The sequence below is a fragment of the Lygodium microphyllum genome, chromosome 7 (genome assembly GCF_053477565.2).
Source record: "Lygodium microphyllum isolate KBCC chromosome 7, Lygodium_microphyllum_v1.1.10, whole genome shotgun sequence".
Classification (NCBI taxonomy): domain Eukaryota; kingdom Viridiplantae; phylum Streptophyta; class Polypodiopsida; order Schizaeales; family Lygodiaceae; genus Lygodium; species Lygodium microphyllum.
In genome coordinates this window covers 163,385,298-163,398,632 of record NC_141141.1, presented here as the reverse complement: position 1 = coordinate 163,398,632, position 13,335 = coordinate 163,385,298, and the positions used below count along the sequence as shown (strand labels likewise).

The window sequence follows — 13,335 nt, the reverse complement described above, 5'->3', positions numbered from 1 at the left end:
TTTTTAGGAATGAAATGTGATCCTTCTCTAACTTTGACATGCCCACAACATTTTTATTATCAACCTTATCCTTAGTAAAAACCAAGTACACTGAAAGGTGATTTTTCATTACTTTGAAAATGGCAGGAGCTAATATAATAAGGGTAGATTACTCTTTCAACTTTACATCCAAAATATGGGCCTTGCCCTTATACTAAGTAGTGCTCACTTTAGCATGTGAATTAATCATTGCATGCACATGATGGTACCAAGGTATACCAAGCAAGACATTACAACCCTCAAGTGGAGCAATAAAGAACTCTTCGCTATCCACATATCTCTGAATGTGCAAACGAAGCTTTCCAATGAGAGGTGTGATAGTCATACCAACTTCTTCCATGGGTCCCATCTAATCCTCTCTGATGCTTAGATAGGTTGCTATGTTCATAGAGAGAAGATTAGCTCAAGCTCCATTATTAAAGAAAATCCAAGCATGTTGATATCTGATTTTGCCCTATGCTCCACATAACTCAGTAACATCATTATTGAGCTGATCACTAACATCAAGTATCAATCCAACTGATGTTTTGGGCTTCTTACCCTTGGGATCTCCTTGATTTTTTTCCAGCTTGTTGTCTATCAGGAGAGTCCTTAGCCATGTGACCCTCTTGTTCACAAACAAAGCATTTATTTACAGCGCTTAATTCCCCACGTTGTGCAATTGATTTCCAGCCTTTTCCTTTCTATTTTGACCTCTTTTTAAGCTAATTTTCAGATCTACCCCTTTTCTGAGCCTTTGACAACTTCTTATTTAACTTCTCCCCACTCTCTTAGAAGCCCAAATCTTTTATGTGCAGCAATGCATTAGTTGTAGTAGCAGTCTCTATAACATGAGACATGCTAGGTACTGTTGATTGAATGCAAAAATCCTTGATTCCCTTAGGTAGCCCACATAATACTTATCCACTTGCTCATGAAGAGGAACTGGACAATAAGAAGTTACTGGCAACAAGGCATCCCAAAACTTCTTATTATACTATTCCAGATTTTGGGATTGTGTTGTATCAAGGTTAGTAGTCAAGGAATTCGATGCAAACATTTACTTGAATTGTATCCATATTGATGGTGCTTTACCTTGCATTAAGAATGTGTACCACCAATGCAATGCATTTCCCTTTAAGAAAGTGGTTGCTTTCCGAATCTTTGAGGATTTAGTAAAGTTGCCTCCCAAATAGGTCACATCAAACTACTGAATAAATGTCAAAGCTTTCAGCCTAGCTTGTGCACCTTGAAAGGACTCAAACTTTACCCCCTTTACCACCCTCATCATGGCTTTTGTTACCCCTTTGGGAGTCAAGTTGTCATACATTGGCTGCTACAAAAATTGATGCATGTGCTGTATTTGCATCATAACCAACACCAAAAGAAGCATTTGCATGACTAACACTCATTCCTTGAGCCCCATAGGGCCATAAACCTTAGGAGTGGGAGATGCTAGGTTGCAAGAGATTAAAGAGCGTTGTGTGGACAGATGGGATATGACACATTCACCTTTACATATTGCAGCCTTTGTATTGCATTCTATTTGGAGATTAAAGAATCCTAATAGTGACAAAGGGGTGCATGAAGGATGGATGACAATGGTAGAAAGGTATACAAAATATATAATCTAGATATGTAGGGTATATAATGTGATGAGTTTGACATGTACAAGTCAGCATCAGGTATATTTACTTGGCCAATTGCAAGAGTTGAGATAATAATGCATCTAGGTGTTAAATGATGGCAAACATTTGGAGAATACACATTGAATTTGCAGCAATTGGCCATAAAACTACTTTCACAAGGTTCTTGTGCCTCCCCTTGTGAGAGAAATTGGAGGATATTTTCACTTATTCAAACAAAGAGATGGAATAAGTTGCTTCCAAAATGTACAGAGCAGCTTGTGTACATTCATACAAACCTTCATCTCATCATCAAGATTAAGGACTAAGGCTATGAAAAGATGGAGGTTACATTGGTTATGCTCAACAATAAGAAGGATGATGATAGATTGCTTGCATTACGACAGACATGAGGGAAGGAAGAGGACATTGTAACCTTACTATCAGATAGGGAGCAAGCACTAGTGATGTTCCTGGCTCAAGTTCTCTTGGTCAGTGCTAGTGGGATGAGGAGGAGGAGGGTGGAGCGGAAGGGGAGGGAGATTGCACTTTTTTAGAATGATGAAGATGATGAGTGACTATTGCTAGTCACTAATATCTAGTACCCATAGATTGTAGCCCTATAGTCTTGTTACAGACTACGGTTTACTTTTGGATGTTTCTTTTGAGTTTTTAGCTTCACTTTTGAGTATCCAGTACCTATTATGTAGTTAGCATGCCTCTATTGTCTATGATTGTCTTATTGGCTTGATGCTAGTTGTTTTTGTATTGATCTTAATTCGATATTCTAATTTAAATTTGTGCATTGTACATATTTGTTCTTTGGAGTCTGGACACATCTTTTCATTTTGAAACTAGCACATAGTATCTATTCTGATGGTGTGAACGCTTTAATAAGCGTCACTTTAGTGTGTGTGTACCAAGTGTCTTCACATTTAAAAGTAGTGACACTAGGGACTAGGGTTAGTCAGCTCAACTCTAGTCAGTTGGTGGAGGGCTGGTTTGGTCAACCCTTGACCTAACTTAGGCTGTATCCTCACTCTTTTCGGTTTGGTTCAGCCAATACCCTTGACATAACTTGGTGGAGGGCTGGTTTGGTCAACCCTTGACCTAACTTAGGCTGTATCCTCACACTTTTCGGTTTGGTTCAGCCTATACACTTACTCTCTTGCTTTAGCTCACTCATTGTCAACGTCTCATTTCTCTCTCCTCCATAGCTGATTTGTTTTCTCACATTTGGTACGAGAGTAGCTCCCACGCGAGTTCCAATCAGCCACTGCGAGCTGGTGCCACTCCGCTTGAGGTCCTGTCACCATCAGCTTGTGCTCTGTGCGAGAAAGCGGCTTCAGCTGCCCGAAGAGTAGCTTTTGCCCTGCAAAGACAGAACCGCCAGAGCCACCAGCAGCCCTGCTGCTAACACCAAAAGACTCGTCAGTGGGTGTGGTATTTAGTGCCTTCGAGATTGTACTTTCATTCATTCTCACATAGTGGATGCAACCTTCAGGCACTTTCTTTTCTCTTGCTATTCACTTGTTCACTGTGAGTGTGTGTGAGTGTGCGTGTGTCGCTGAACCCTAACCTAACACTATGATGTTCTAAATGGAAATGGTCACATTGACCATCCAAAGGACCTACCTAATATTGATCAAATGTAAAGTTCAGGCCATCAGTGAAAGCACATCTTATTTGCACTTGAAACACGCTTATTGCATTTAGACATTTTGAGAGTAGGTCAGCATGTCAGTTCCCTTTGTTTTTTACGTGTATGCTCGCCTTTGAAATTTATTTGTCTTGAAATTAGTCTATACTACCATATTATTGAAACACAAGCTTGCTTTCTTGCAGTAACATTTTTCACCATGGAAGATGTCTTTCCCCCGTTCCATTATTTTGATTATGCATTCTCTTTGAGAGTATATCTTTAGTGCTGGATTCTTGATTAGCTCAAAGCTTATTGGAGCGTTTTCAATTCTAGAATGTTTGTAGGTAAGAGTTGGCATGGACTCAACCATTCTTTCTCATGACTTGATCAGTTGATCTGTTAAATGCAGGTCTTGCTGAGTCTTTGTTTTCTACTCATAGGGAAGAGTATCCTGAGTTGGAACAGGCATCTTTAAACCAGCTGTTTCAAGGGAAGGTAGTTTTCTACTAGGTTTGAAATTTTTCATACATGTATCTTTGTAGTTGATGTTGCATGCACACAGGTTTAGTTGATTAAAGAACTTTCACTTTGACCATGGCAAAATCTCTAATTTCATGTGCATTTGTTTCACTTTAAAATCTGTGTAGATGATGGAACTGAAGTCACCGATACCAGCACAAGTTGATGTGCAGGGGACGCTTCATCGAAACCGAATGCCATCTGCCCCTTCCCATCAACCTATGTCTACAAGTGTTGTCACTGAATTTGTGCGTTGGAATGAGGAGGCAGTTCAGAGATGCAGTCTTTTAACTCCTCAGGTACAGTTCAGCATGGGGCATTGCTGCCCTTCGAATTCTGGGAATGCCTCATGTATAACATCTCATACCATGTTTTTTCTGGCTGTTTTGTTCCACCATGGACCTTTACCAACATGAAATTTTCACACAAAATACTTGTACCATGTTTCACTCCTACATGAATGACATTTATATCATGTTTGTCCGAAATATTAAATTTTATCACTAGGGTAATTTTTTAAGCATAGGATAAAAAACAACAAAGCTATAACTGCCAGACTTTGCTTCTGTTTAAGCAATAGTAGCGAAAATGTGGAAGTAGCTAGGCATGTCATGACTGCTTAGACCATAGATGGGAGAGTTAAAAATAGCAAAGGAGGACAGGATATGCACTTACCCATGCTGAAGATTTCAAGGTGACTGGATTGTTAGGCTCTATACGATCCCCTCTTGGAATTGGTACGCTCCTCCTAGTTTCCACCCCATCAGCAAGCCTCTCCTAGCCTCTATGTTTCTGTTTTTCTTCTCACCAGTATCTCTTGCAGTCACCACTCTTGGCAAGAATGTGGTTGGAAACCTTTTTGTGTGGTTTAGGGAGGATTGTAGTCTTGACCTCATGATGAATGTAGTTGCTATAGCCTATGGGAGTATGGAGCTTTCACTATACAGCTTGCCACTCGTTTTGTAATTTGTCCCTCGTTCTTACTTGATGTTTGTGTATTCATAATTTGTATGATCCTGCTGTACACTTGTATTTGCTATTTGTCTTTCTTTGTGCTAGTCTTATACACTGCTTTTTCTTTTTGTGGGTGATGCTTTGAAGATTCAAATTCTCAATTTCAAAGTTTCTCAACAAACTTGGTGATTAAAGATATATTCAATTTCTGTAACATGCCACAATACTCCCGGTTCTTGTTCCTTGCTTTTGGCCATCCCTTGTCACAACACCAATACGGACACCAACCCTGTTCCCATCTGAGTCCTTGTTCTGCAATTATGCAATGCTGTGTCACATTTGAAAACCACATGCATGAACAATGCTATATGTAAAAGCATCATCTCACTAAATGGCTTTATTTTATGCATAGTTCATATAGAATGGGCATGAGAAAGAGGGAGCGAAAAATTTGGCTCCTTAGGAAAGAGGAAAGAGCCAAAGGAGGGAATGGGAAGAACGATTTGGAAAAAGCAAATGTATATGTTCATAACATGTATCTCACAAAGTCTATCATATAAGCCAAGAAGACACGGATTTTTTGAGGAACTATCGGTGACTTTTCTAGGTTAGATAATTTGCAAATCATGTAGTTGAATTTAGGAAGTGAATTGGTTAGCCGTTTTAGTTTTTCTTATCCACCATTGACTTAAATTACTTGATTGAAGAAGTGAAATGAGTTTTCAGTTTAGTTCTTTAGATTAAGCTAGTTTTGTGGGGGAACAGGAAAATGGGGACAGTTAAAGTTCAGTAAGGGAATAGATCCATACATGGTTCCCTGCTACTATGCTTGTGAGTAGAACTCAGCAAATTTCATAGCTTTTTCTTACAGATGCAATGTGGTAGATTTCCAAGACATAGAATCATTCTTTTGCTGAGGTGAGCCTACTCTCTGTCTGGCTTCTCCTACTTTAAGATTGTGTCAGGTCATGCTGAGTCAGGGTTTATGATCTTTTTGGTAGTGTACAGGCAGAAATGGGGACAGCGTAATGACCTTTATGGATGTTGGACAACTTTGGATACATTCTATGGATGCGGATGAGTTTCAATGCTGCTATAGACAAAGGATCATGATTTAGTGGCCATCGTATCATGCATTGATTTGTTTTAATCCTTTCTTGTTGTTAGTCATAGAGACTGTTGGCTTGGCAACTAGCTAGATTCCATGGATCCTATGGCCTGGTTTTGAGATGATCATTATTTTCCGTTATCACCAGTCCAGCTAGGTTGGGATTGTGGATCTGATGGCAGGATTGATGGTGCTCTGGTGGCTGCAGTGCATATGCCAAGAGAGGTGATTTCTCATTGGCTTCTTTACTTCAGTGGCTGTAGTGCAAAAAGAGAGCGGCAATTTCTCTCTCCTTTTTAGCGTTTATGACACACAAATTTTGGACAGTTTTGGCTGTGAAAGGTGCTCTTCTTTGTCAGTAAAGGCCATACAAGACTGTGTAGGTATGTTATAGTGATCAGAGACATTCCGCATAGCATTGCCAATTGGCTGAGAGCTTTCAGGATTGTCTTCTTGGAGTTAGACAAGTAGATGAAAGTCCTCTGTAACTCTGTACTTTTTGAGACTGGCTCTTCCTTTTCTTCATCCTTCTTCCTTCTTTCCTTCTCCATGGTCATATGAGGTGGTTAGGCATTATTAGAGGACCCCCAAGTTCCTGTTTGTGGCCATTTTGGGGAGTTTGTGGGTCTTGTGTGCATTGTAAATACCTGTACATTCTTTCATCGAAATTACTAGTGAAAGTTGCTTGGATAACTGTTTCGAACTGCTGGTTTTGTTAGTTTTGGTACAGGCAGGCTAATATCAAACTTCTCTCTTTGCAGCCCATTCCGTTGGCAACAAATGTGAGAGCCATTTTTACATGCCTGCTTGACCAGGTGAATATGATGTTGTATCTTTGCTCCTGATTTTTATAATGTACCCCGATAATATTTGATGTGCCAATTCCTGCTCTGCATGTTAGTTTGAATTTGTTTTCATATCTGACTTTCAACAGGTAAGCCAATATACAACCGAAGGTCTGGAAAGAGCAAGGGATGCCTTGAATGAGGCTTCAGCATTACGGGAACGTTTTGTGATTGGAACAAGTGTTAGCCGAAGAGTAGCTGCAGCAGCTGCATCTGCGGTGCGTTACTTGCTTTTTTGTTGCTGGTGTAATTTTGAGTGCTGCAAAACAGAAAATCTATGGTTTATTGTCCCGCTTTGGCATATTTAATTTATCTTGGCAGACTGATGTAAATTTTACTATAAACTCAAAATTAAAACAATCACCAGGTATAAAGACATTCCAGTTGTGCCATCTTCAAGTTATTCTTTCTGTTCTAAAACCACACAGAATCTGTGCAAATAACTTACTTTTCTTAAGTGGTGTTGCCAACTAGTAAATGTTGTTGTTATATCTTTTTAATCAGGCTGAAGCAGCGGCTGCTGCAGGGGAGAGCAGTTTTAGGGCCTTCATGGTTGCAGTGCAACGCTCAACAACAAATGTCTCCATGGTTCAGCAGGTTGAGACTGCTAGTCCCTGGCCTTGCTGCAGATCTATTCCTCTTTTTTTTAAAGAGTTGCTTTTGTTGTCTTTGTTTATGTGGATTGTGCATGTGCATAAGTGCACATGTTTCTCTCTTTTTGCTACAGCATATGAGTAGAAATCTGACCAACTAAATACCTATCAACATCACCTGGAACAGTTTTTGAAACCTGGCCCCTAATGGATGCTTTGAACCAGCTCCAAATATCTGAAGGATGCTGAAGTGGTTCCCCTGCTAGAAACCAAAATAGATAGTATGGATCCTGTGAAGTATGAATTGCCGCAGCTCATTGCCAAACTCTGTAGTGCAAATCGTATACATTACATTCCTGTGCAGTTTGCAATATCTAAGGACAGTGTGCATTTTATTACATATGCTTGGTGTGCTTTCCATTACATGTGCTTGGTGTCTCTTATCAATGTACTTGGGCATGACTGATTTACTGTGCATGGCACCATCCATGAGAGGAATGAGATCAGTGCCACTGAATGCCTCCTGTGCCTCCCAACTACTCTTCTCTGTTTATGATGTTCAGTTCTTGTTTATTTTGGATGTTAATGTGTTTGGTATCCCAATTGCAAGTAACTTTGTCAATTTGCAAAAATCAGAGGGCAACACTTCTTGGAGTACAGGCAATCCTAACTTAGCCTCTGTTACTACTTGTAAAGTATATGGATGAGCAGTACCCACATTATTGCTGGTTCATTTAGTTTGAATTATTTGTTCAATCAGCCCATAGGAACTCAACAACAATTGTGAGATGGATTGTTTGGAGAGAGTGGGGGTGCTTTTTATTCTTCTATATCAGATCAGAGATAATCGTAGGCCTTCAGAATATCAAATCCTCTATTTTGTGAGCTCTTTCCATTCATGCTTCTGTGTTGGTGCTGATACGACATTAATAATAGTACTTAGTTGGAAATGGTTTTTGCCTAAATTTAGCTGCTTGAAGGTGTCCCCTTTGGAATCGGCAACCCTAAAATTTAGCTGCTTGAAGGTGTCCCCCTTGGAATCCACAATTACATTCGAAGGAGTGAAGTTATTTTGTTGCTTCTCTTAAAAAATTTAAGATAGATACGAGTGATGACAAAATGCTGATCCCAACACAGCTTCTGGGGCAGATATCCTTTCTTTAGGACATGGTTGTATTTTGGCTATCTTATCGTCAATGTTTATGTGCTGTCTTTCTTCTATACAGCATTTTGTTACGACTGTGGCCCGGCTCTTATTACCTGTAGATGGAGCACATGCTGCCTGTTGTGAAGAGATGGCAGCATCTATGTCAAATGCTGAGAGTGCTGCCCTGAAAGGATTGCAACAATGTATTGATACAGTCTTGGCTGAGGTGAGAGCTAGTATGTTACTGCAAAGCTATTTGTAATGTTACAATGTAATAATATGTTTCAAGTTTATCTTAACAATGCACAGATATGAAAAAGTCGCTGATAGACTTTTGAATGTAAAAGTTTAGGCCATTTTAGTTAAAGAAGGAAAAACCCTGCCAAATATAAAGGAAAAGTTGCAAATCATTGTAGCAGAAGGTTTCTGTACTGGCTCCCAAAAATGCTTCCTGTGATCACTGCTCTTGTTATGTGTCTGTTTGTAAGTGTGTGAGAGGGTTTAAATGATAATCATCTGTGATGAGACAATGAAACATTTGTCTCCTGGTACCTGAGGCATTCTCCAAAGTTTACCCTGTGGCTGGGCCTTAGATATCCTGATGTACATGCAGGAGCAACTTACATGTCAAATGCCCTGGCTTTGTCCTTGGCTCCTAAAAACCGAGTAAATGATTCTAGAATTGCCCTGGGTGCTGCATATCCATGTATCAGTCTTGTGTCTGCCCCCCTCCTTATGGGAAAGCTAAGCCCAAAGAGAGTGATAGCCAAATAGGCATAGGATGTGACATTCTCTATTCACTTTCCTTTAAAGGTTGGCTGTATTGCTGATGTTGGGAAACCACGATCTTGGTTTTGGCAAATTCTTAATGCATTTAGGTGGCACTGCAACCTTTTGAATGAATTGAGGATGTCATGACCATAAAGCAAAAGTGCCAAGTGGTATTCTACTGGTTTGAATGGTCATTCCGTGTCATTATGACGATGCTATGCGAGTATAGAAGTATCAAACGGCTTTGTGGTGTCTAGTCCAGAAATTTTTAGCGCAAACCAACTAACTGTAAAAGGGAGAAATCTAAGTTGACTTGCACTATTTCTGTCCAATTGTCGTACTCTCCAAAGATTATCTCATTGCTGGGCCTCAGATTTCCTGGTGTACAATCGACTTGTGTCCACAGACACAAGTGTCAAATGGCCATAGCTTTGTTTGTGGCTCCCAAAAGTGTGAATGAGAGTGCAATGATCCTAGTGTGCCCTTGATGCTGCATATACGTGTCAGTCTGGCCTCTGCACCCCATCTCATGGAAAAGCTAGTCCCTAAGAAAGTGATACCAAATAGACATAGGGTGTGGCACGCCCAATTGGCTCTTCTCTTTAGGTAGACTGTATTGTTGATTGCCTAATCTGCTGCAGAGAGGTGCTTCAAACCATGGCTGTGGTTTTTTGCAAGGTAACTGTAAGATCTTTGTCCCACAGAATGCCTCTAATGCATCTACATGGACAACTACCCTTCTGGTGAATCAGATATAAGGAGGATGTCATCAGCATAAAGTAATAATCCTAATCTCTTGAATGGTCATTCCATGTCACTATGATGCTGCTGCTGGACCCAAAATCAAATAGTTTTTTCCTAAGATAAGGCATGCACACCCAAACGCCCACTGGGAAGGGTGCTTCCCTCAAAACATTTGCCAAGGGAGTGGGATAAACCCATGCTGGCATTTTTCTTATGTGCAGATAGAATAGCACAAACAGTCCATTGCATAAATTTCCAGCACAGGCTGACATGTTGCAAAAAAGAAAACCTATGTCCTCTTGCAAGATTTCTGGTGCCATAGGTCTCTTAAATATGAGAAATTTCTTGGAGGCAGCTGGTTTGGGCTACTATATATGATTAACAGCCACCTATAGCCTGCTAGCAAGAATACAGTCAGCATGATCTTACTGGTCACTCTGGTGGTTTAGGTGCAGGACTTGGTGTGCAGGGCTCAGGAGTTATGTTCCTCAAGCAGAATGTGCATCGACCTGACGTTTAGCCACTTTGCAGGAGTAGAAATACACTGCTGTGTCACACAATTGGAAGAGGTGGTCATCGGATTGCTAAGGAGTTTGATAATGGATCACTGGCCTCTCTTGTATCTCATGAGCAAGCCATGTTCTACAGAATGTCTCTCATCATCGTGCAAGGAAAGCAGCATGCCCTGGCCCGATTTCTTGTTTGGAGTAAGCCATCGGGAACCTCCTATCAAAGCTTAATGATTTGCCATCAATCTGGGCTCAAAAGATTGAGACTGAACAAGCCAGAAGCTTACAATGAAGGAAATGTGCTGGTCATTAGTTCTGTCATATTTCTGGGATTAGTGGAGATCTTTCTTTCCCGGAATGCCCATCCAATGATAAACTTGAAGTATCAAGGGTGTGGAAGGATCACAAGTTATAACATTCACTCTTGATAATTTCATATTTTGAGCATAGTACTTCATGCAATGTGTTTGAGAGGAGCCAGATGTCAATCTTGTTGAAGCATTTCAGATGTACTTTCTGGAAAAGCACCAGCTGTCTTCAAATTTTGCAAGTGTATTCAAATGCCAGGGTGTAGTCATCTAAGTTTGTTAATATGATGATCTTGCAAGATCTGATGAAGTTTACCCATTTGAAGCAGTTCTTGGTACTAATGTGTTCAAACCAATTGTTGTTTTGCATCTTCCAGGTGGACAGGCTACTTGCTGCAGAACAGAAGGTCATTGATTATCGTCCTCTTGAAGATGGCAATCCTCCAGACTATCGGCCTACCAGTGCCTGCACACGGTTAATACTATGCCTTTTCTTTCTTAAGATTTACACCTATATGTTTATTATTCAGCAATTTAACATATGTATGGGCATGGCAGTGTGATTGCGTACTTAGCACGGATGCTTGAAGCTGCTAATGGGGCTTTGGAGGGGCTGAATAAACAAGCATTTATGACAGAGCTGGCAAGTAATTGGACTAAAGTGATTTCATATATTTTTTGTGGTTCTTCCAGTTTATCACAGTGGCAAGCATGATTTACTATGCGTTGGTCTTAAGAGTCTGTTCTTTTCTGCTCATCGTACCTTGTTCGATACACAGTTTATAGTGGTTCTATCTGATATTATGTGATTATCTGTCTGTGAGGGAGCTTTCATGTTCATTGGGCCTAACATATAGAATCACAATAAACTTCTCAGTTAATTTGGTGGGCACTGTTTGTGAAAGGTTCTTGTGCTCGACTGTAATTTTTTTTGCAAATAAAGTGTGGCTAATTATATTACTTCAGAGAAAAAAACCAGAATACAAGGAAGTGCCCATGCTTGACAGACTAGCTGGAGCTGATACAGAGTCATGGATATATCAAATATACAAGCCTCTCAAGGCGGTCTAGGGGGGATGGGGGCAAGATGCCATGGAGGGGGGCAGAGCTCTGCTAACGTCGCCTGTGCTGAAAGTCTCTCCCCACCAAAAACCTCCTGACACTGCGCCTTCCAGATATGCCATCTAGTAAGACTCCCTATGATCTTCCATACCTCTGAGTGGTTTGCTATGGGCTCCAGTACCTGCGGATGGGTAGAGCCTCCAAACCGACAACTGCGCATGACCTTGCCTTGATAATGAATATTGTGTCCTGCATCCCAACCTCATACAAAAGGTGACGGCCATGGCTAACTGCCTGCCATCAGAAAGCTCCCTATGAGATATATCCAAGGTTGGGTATTGTACGATGGAGGATGCGGCATACTCCTCTCCACACGAGCTGCGTCGCCTCACACAACCAAAGGCACTGCTTTGGGGTCTCCATAGGCTGCAGTGTACAACGTTTACAACCTCCCTTTTGCATCTGGGCTAACCAACTCCCCATTGCCAGGCCTCCATGTGCCACCAGCCATAAGAAGTACGATACCCTCCTTGGCCTCTAGCTATCCCATAGGTGGTGCTAGAAGGTCTGTCGTAAAGCCTCCATGATGTTGTGCTCTGCTCAATGCCTGTTGGGTGACAGCGCCCAATCCATGTCCTCTTGCATTGGTACGTGTTTGCCAATCCTAGCTGTATACTCCAGGAACCTTGGTGGCTTCTTGGTGACCGTAGTGGCCGGCCATAGCCACTCTCCCAGATCCCACTCCAGCTCGTCAAGTGGCCGGCCCTCCCACATCCAGAGGCTCCACTCCCTAAGCTTCTCCCAAAAGACATAAGGGTCCAGCCGCCATGTCTTCCCTTGAAGGCCAACCATCCGAATCCTCCTCCATGAATGGACAACTATCTCATCATCTTGTTGCCCTTTGTCAAGGGCCAGACGCCTCCCCTCCTGCACGGTGAAGAAAGTCCCAGGTGGGACGTCTCCCACTCTACCTGCCACATGTAGGGGGATACCTGTTGGTGAAAACCTGGGGGCCCATACCTCTTCGGGCTCTACCGGCTCTCGTCTGGGGGGGCAAGCCACTCTTGAGGTATTGCTGTGTCAATCTCCCTTCTCCTCAACTCAACATCTCTTTGGCAGCCTGATGCCTGCTGCAACACCTCCTCGTCCACCCTCTTGTACACCTCCCGTCATGTTCTCATGATGCGAGCCGTGCTTGCCTCCCAACCAGCCCATTGGATATAGAGGCACTCGCCAATCTGTATCCCCTCCCGATCTTTGACCGGGGGGTTCCAGATCAGCGGCTGGTGGTCTATCTCCTCCTGCAACTTCGGGGGCTCTGAATTAGGGCCTTACGGAGGCCTTGCCACATGCGAAGCAGACTTTGTAGGAAGGGAGATCTAGGGGGGGTGATCTGGGCTGTTGTGAAAATCCATCTCAGGGACGGCCTCCAATCATCGCCAAGCCTCGGTCTGCACTCCTAGAGGCCCTCCTGCAATAGGATCTTTCAG

General features: G+C 41.9%; 1 protein-coding gene across 2 annotated transcripts in view; it reads left to right on the top strand.

Moving 5' to 3' along the window:
• SEC10 (exocyst complex component sec10) overlaps positions 1-13,335 on the top strand; it is a 109,819-nt gene that overhangs the window by 82,280 nt on the left and 14,204 nt on the right. For both annotated transcript variants that reach the window (XM_087682196.1, XM_087682197.1), the window contains 8 exons: positions 3,695-3,780; positions 3,933-4,103; positions 6,628-6,681; positions 6,801-6,929; positions 7,216-7,308; positions 8,531-8,677; positions 11,161-11,258; positions 11,342-11,426. In XM_087682196.1, coding sequence (XP_087538322.1) covers positions 3,695-3,780; positions 3,933-4,103; positions 6,628-6,681; positions 6,801-6,929; positions 7,216-7,308; positions 8,531-8,677; positions 11,161-11,258; positions 11,342-11,426 — 863 coding nt within the window. The remainder of the gene's footprint in view (positions 1-3,694; positions 3,781-3,932; positions 4,104-6,627; positions 6,682-6,800; positions 6,930-7,215; positions 7,309-8,530; positions 8,678-11,160; positions 11,259-11,341; positions 11,427-13,335) is intronic.